Source organism: Protomyctophum parallelum, assembly GCF_964188405.1.
Source record: "Protomyctophum parallelum genome assembly, chromosome: 8".
NCBI classification, from domain to species: domain Eukaryota; kingdom Metazoa; phylum Chordata; class Actinopteri; order Myctophiformes; family Myctophidae; genus Protomyctophum; species Protomyctophum parallelum.
Window position 1 is genome coordinate 43,225,990 of NC_139703.1, and position 5,391 is coordinate 43,231,380.

At 40.7% G+C, this 5,391-nt stretch overlaps 1 protein-coding gene and 1 long non-coding RNA gene across 2 annotated transcripts; one reads left to right on the top strand and one right to left on the bottom strand.

Moving 5' to 3' along the window:
- Positions 1–2,030: 2,030 nt before the first annotated feature.
- Positions 2,031–5,149, bottom strand: LOC310862617. The gene is made up of 2 exons (XR_014569588.1): positions 5,081–5,149; positions 2,031–4,288 (listed from the first exon to the last, which is right to left on the bottom strand). It is a non-coding gene; the product is annotated as an uncharacterized lncRNA (long non-coding RNA).
- Positions 2,172–3,633, top strand: LOC310862615 (serine--tRNA ligase, mitochondrial-like; the record flags this gene model as incomplete). The annotated part of the gene is made up of 5 exons (XM_083770603.1): positions 2,172–2,231; positions 2,355–2,409; positions 2,762–2,825; positions 3,300–3,405; positions 3,526–3,633. 5 exons carry the CDS (start codon positions 2,172–2,174, stop codon positions 3,631–3,633), a joined length of 393 nt encoding a protein of 130 aa, XP_083626729.1.
- Positions 5,150–5,391: the final 242 nt, after the last annotated feature.

Genomic DNA, 5,391 nt, shown 5'->3' on the forward strand with positions numbered 1-5,391 from the left:
TGTCAGATACATTTTTGATATGCATCTTTTTTCTGTATTTACAGTTTCACACTTTTATTCTTTATTAAACGGACATTATGAAGAAGACGAGTGTTTGTGCTATCTGGTGATGCGTACACATACACGTGCTCAGGTTCCAGAATATGTGTACAGGATGAATGTTAGGCCACAGTGATATTTTATAAGATGACCAAAGAAAAACAAATCAGGATTCCATTAAAGTTGAAATGATTGGAGACAGAATGTAAACAGCTTAAGAGAATACGTCAATCAATATTCAAAACAAACTTGAAATTAATCTATCCCTCAACTTTGCCAACTCACTGCTCTCCTACAGCTTGGTTTTGCTGACCTGAATTTGGCAGAATTTGCTGGCTCAGGGAATACAACACGCAGATGTCTGCTAGAGGGCTATGATACCAAAAACACTCACCAGGACAATTCCATTCTCAAGGTAGGTGCTGTTTGAGCTGTGGTGTAGTTCCAGTAAAGCGTGCCAGTGTACAGGTTTCCTATCCTAAAAAACTGTTGATTAACACTGTAAGCATTCCCCATCAAAACTAACCAGTTGTCAAAAAGGTGCAAGATGGCTGACAGTAACCATTGTAGAACACACCATTGTTTGCTGACCTTAGCAAACCAAGTATTTAAACATTTACTGGGAAATGTGTGTAACCCAGATTTTCTTAAGAATTCTTCTCAAGAATAGTAATTAATGAAACCTGACCCAGCTTTTCATCCCTGCTAGCGGTCGGTCTGTCAAATATCTCTCAAAAGCTTGAATATGCAAGTCTGTAGTACTGTAAGTATATTCTATTCCCCTGGAGCCATAGCCAAGGCCTCCCAGAGCCGTAGTCACAGCAGGAGGACGGTTTATACAATAGTCACAGCAAGACCGCAGGTTAAATGTTATGTTGTGTAAAATCAAACACACTTTATGTTGTATAGAATTCTCATGCAAAAAAATATATTAATATATATTTTTTGTATTTTCTGTCTTTTGTATTAGGTGATCATCAGTACACAGCTCATGTCAGGAGACCCATGGTTTAAAACGTAAGTGTTTTGCAATATTTCATTACTTTTAAAGGTGGCTAAATATGGTTTGCATAATAGGTTTCCATCATGCATGGCAGAAAAAACAGCCTGAAAATAGCCAATCTACAAGCTCTCAATGTGTCATGTTTTCTGTGTGTCCATGAGCTAATCTCGCAAGCTGCTGGACTGTTCAGCTAAGATTGGGAACATCTTTAAGGTCACAATACCTGGTTCAAAAGTAATTTACTTTCCTATGAGTTCGCCCTTGTGACTGTAAACAAGTGATATGCCATCCCTATAGTGACGGTTGGGTACACCCAGAGCCGTATAATAGCTCCCTTAATGAACTGTACAAACAAACAAACAGCTACAGGGAGCCGGAGCATCGCCAAGGAGATCACACACACAGACGCCTGAGACGGCCGGGACATGTGCTGAGGATGGAGCACCATCGCACCACAAAGGTGGCCTTAACCCATTTAGGCCCGACGTTGAAATTTAAAAAATGTCTTTTCTGAAAAAAACATGTTTCTATGTCAGTTGTTCTCAAACATATTCATGTCAAGGAACCCCAAATATATATGACATTGGCCGCTGACCCCCATCTGAAAATTTGTAGTTCCAGGGACCCTCTCAGTAGCAAAGATTCGAGTTAAAAACTCGCTCTGAAAGAACATATATTCAAAGATTTCAGGCACATGTTCACGATTTTTCAAAAATAGCAGACATACAAGCTCATAGCGCGCCGAGCTTGTAGATCTGCTATTTTTCAATAGCTAAATTATAACAATGTTTAAAACACCAAAAGGGGTTCCCGCCCCAAAATGGGTTAAAGGGGGCATGACAATATAATTATTGTACTGTACATCAAGTTCATGTCGTGATAGCCTGGCCCAGCCCGTGTGGTTTCTGGTGTAGAGGGGTGCGTGTGCCAGTGAGGCAGATTTATGCAAAGTGTTCCAAAGAGCAAACTCAAACACTCTAGCAAAGACTCACTTTTAAAAAGGCTTTAATTTAACGACAGGCCATTAAAAACAATAAAACGCCAAAGATAAAATTATTCTTGACTTTCAAAAGAAATGTAAGATCAAGGCTTATTAACAATTTATAGAAATCAATCAATCAATTAATCAATGTCTAGTGAGCACTACAGACAAGCTCTCAGACTGCCCAACACCACACACCCTGATGTGGTGAGCATTCACGCACGCACAGGCGAACAACATGGCCGTGTGCCAAATTATAAATTAGGCTGTAGTCGTTGAAAACGGTGTGGTCGTTCCAAGGTTATTAAATCTCCCAATTTCCTATTCCAGCCAATCGGAGAGGAGAGCCAAGCCAGAGTGCTGGAGCTGGTTGGGGAGAAACCAGGTGATGTGAACCTGTGCTTCGTCTGTCGGGTGGAAACCTCATATGTCCAAAACTTTACTTTACGTTACTCTTCAGGATTCAAATTAAAAAATAGCAAAAGTAGCAGATCACCCAAGCGTCTTGCATTTCAAGCTTGGAGATCTGACTTTGTGTGGTGCTGTAGTATAATCAAGTAGGACGTTAATTTATGACACAAAAGGTTAGAGTAGACCATGGAGACGGCAACGGCTTATTTATGTGAAATGCACATACTTGGACTTGTCATCTTGTAACATCTCATGCTTCATTCTCGTCAACGGAAACCCATTCAGGGCTTCATGTTGACCTCCATTTTCTCTCCATTTTTCTACAGTCTTTGAGTTCAAACCCAGAGGCCATGTAGAGCTAGGGGAGAAACTGGGGATTTTAAGGCAAAGGTGAGACTTTTCCATTTAAACATTCTCCACAATATCTGCTGTCCATTGTCTTGTAAAGTTTTAATGATTTTGTGTAGCTATTGTGTTATTTCGTAGTGTTATTAATTACACATATTATGTACCGGTAATCTTCACATAAATCAGATATTTTATTTGGAATGAGGTTTGTGTTTAACTTTGTAGATGACACAGTCAGATCACTCTCTCTGGTATTTGCCCTGTCTAATATTGTAGCTAATTTTCATTTCCTCTCTAGCGTGTAAAACAGTGTCCCCTAATACTTGTGTATTAAAACTATTAAACAAATCCCAGGATGTAGGAAAGAAATTACCAAATACATTTTTGACGGCAACTCCTGTCATGACCTTAATGGAACATTTTCTGTGCATTTTTCTACTGTCCAGAATAACTTTTATACTGATTGTGCTGCATGGTGTGTATAAACCATTAATTATGGATTGTTTTATCTTCCAGGAATCTGGCCCATATCTCTGGCCACCGGTCGTATTATCTGAGGGGAGTGGGAGCCAGATTGCAGACCGCTCTGCAGAACTTTGCCTTGGACATGTTACAACGGCGGGTAAGTCTTGTGTGTGGCAAAGACAACTATGAAGTCTAGATATGAACGTGTGTAGTCATTTTCCTCTACTTGACTGACTGCACAACATCAGGCCTCTTGTTTGTCTTGCCACATCTACAGGGCTTCATCCCCATGGTGGTGCCAGACATTTTGAAAGGAGCCGTTTTCGTGAGTACCAGAACCTTGCTCTCGGCCTGGGTTGCCGGCGTGGTGGACCGGGCACCCTAAGCTGCTATGCTGCGTGCCACTTCCTATCTCTCCGCATTTCATGTCACTCTACTGTCCTATCAATAAAAGCATGAAATCCCAAAAACTAATCTTTAAAAAAAACTCTCTCTCCCCATGCCTTCGGCCTAGTGGAGACAAAAATAACTTTTCTCTCCCATTTGACCTTGACCTCAAATTAGTTGGGTTGACATACCTGGATATCGTTGTAGGACGCACAACAAGCTAGAAACGCGTCACTTCTTCACGCTGCATTTTCAAGCTTTACTTGCAGCTCTGCTATTTCTTATGCTTTTGGATGACGCTGTAGTATGGTCAAGTATTAGGCCAAGTAGGGTATTAAATTACGAGGAAAAAAACCGCCCACAAGTTAGATTAGCATGTGGAGAGAAGAGGTTTCTGCCCGACAGCAATGATATACACAGCCCCTCCTCCTTTTCCTTTCCTCTTTCTCTCGGTCGTCCCCTTCCAGGAGGGCTGTGGTATGCAGCCCAATGCTCATCGCAAAGGTTGACCCCTCGTCTCGGGTAGCAACAGCAAACAGATGATGCACAGCAGCGTGCAGCAGGTGAAGATCACGTGATGCAGGAAGTAGTTTGGTGTATTTGAGTCGGAGCTCAGTCAGGTCTGTCACTCTTCTGAGACAGGAGGGTGAGGTCTGTAAGAAAGAAAGTAATGCTAATGACTATACTGTATATTTTAAAAGAAAATGAAGTCCGCACAGCAGCTCTGCTCCACAGTGTTTTGTTTATTTAAATAACAAAGTGACAAAAAGTCACTTTATCAGTTTAAATGAACAAAACACTGTGGAGCAGAGCTGCTGTGCCGACTTCCTTTTCTTTTTAACTGCATCTGCCTTTGTCTAGCACCAGCGAGGGACTGGGTGTGCGCAACCCTCTTGTTTTTTAAACGTTTTTTATACTGTATATATTACCATGGCAATGCATAATAATAATAATGACTACAACTGCACTCTGTCGAGTGCCAACTTGCGAGTTGCACTCAAGTAGTACTAGTGCACAAGCAGAGCGTGCAAGTAATCCCGACTGCTACGAACTTACTATCAGCCCCTCTGTAAAATATTGAAATTAAATACTAAAACAACAAATAAACCTTTAAAGAAATCCGACATTAATATAAAATACAATTATTTTGTTTAAAACAGTTTTAAGTTATAGAATATGACCACCATGACATCATACATACATACCACTTTTGGTCCAACCGACCACAATACTTGTGCGCTCTGCTTGTGCAAGTAATAATAATGCATTTTCATGTGGGGGTAAAAAATGTCATCCAATCGGGAGAGTAAAAACTAGTAGTAGTAGTAACTCATATTACTAATAGTAATTTACTACCAATACTACTACAAATAGTATTGACTAATAACTTCATGTAACTTTACGGCTATTTCTGAAAGATGTAACTAATAATGTATGTTCTTAACCTTTGCAGCCATGTCCTGGAAACATTGACTGTTGGTGACACGTTGGTGTTGACTGGCAAGCCTGGACCTAGTTCACAACAAAGCAAAAAAAAGATAAGTATTTTTGTTCCGATTCAAAGCAAAGAATCGCACCGTGTGAAGTGAGTGGTGCAACTCTGTGTGTGAATCACACCGTGTGAAGTGAGTGGTGCAACTCTGTGTGTCATTTCTCTACCGAAACGGTAGAGAAATGACAGTTACCATGTTATGTGGGGGTCCCTCTACTGTACTGTCACTGTACTGTACTGGCACACCCGAAAGCATCATATATA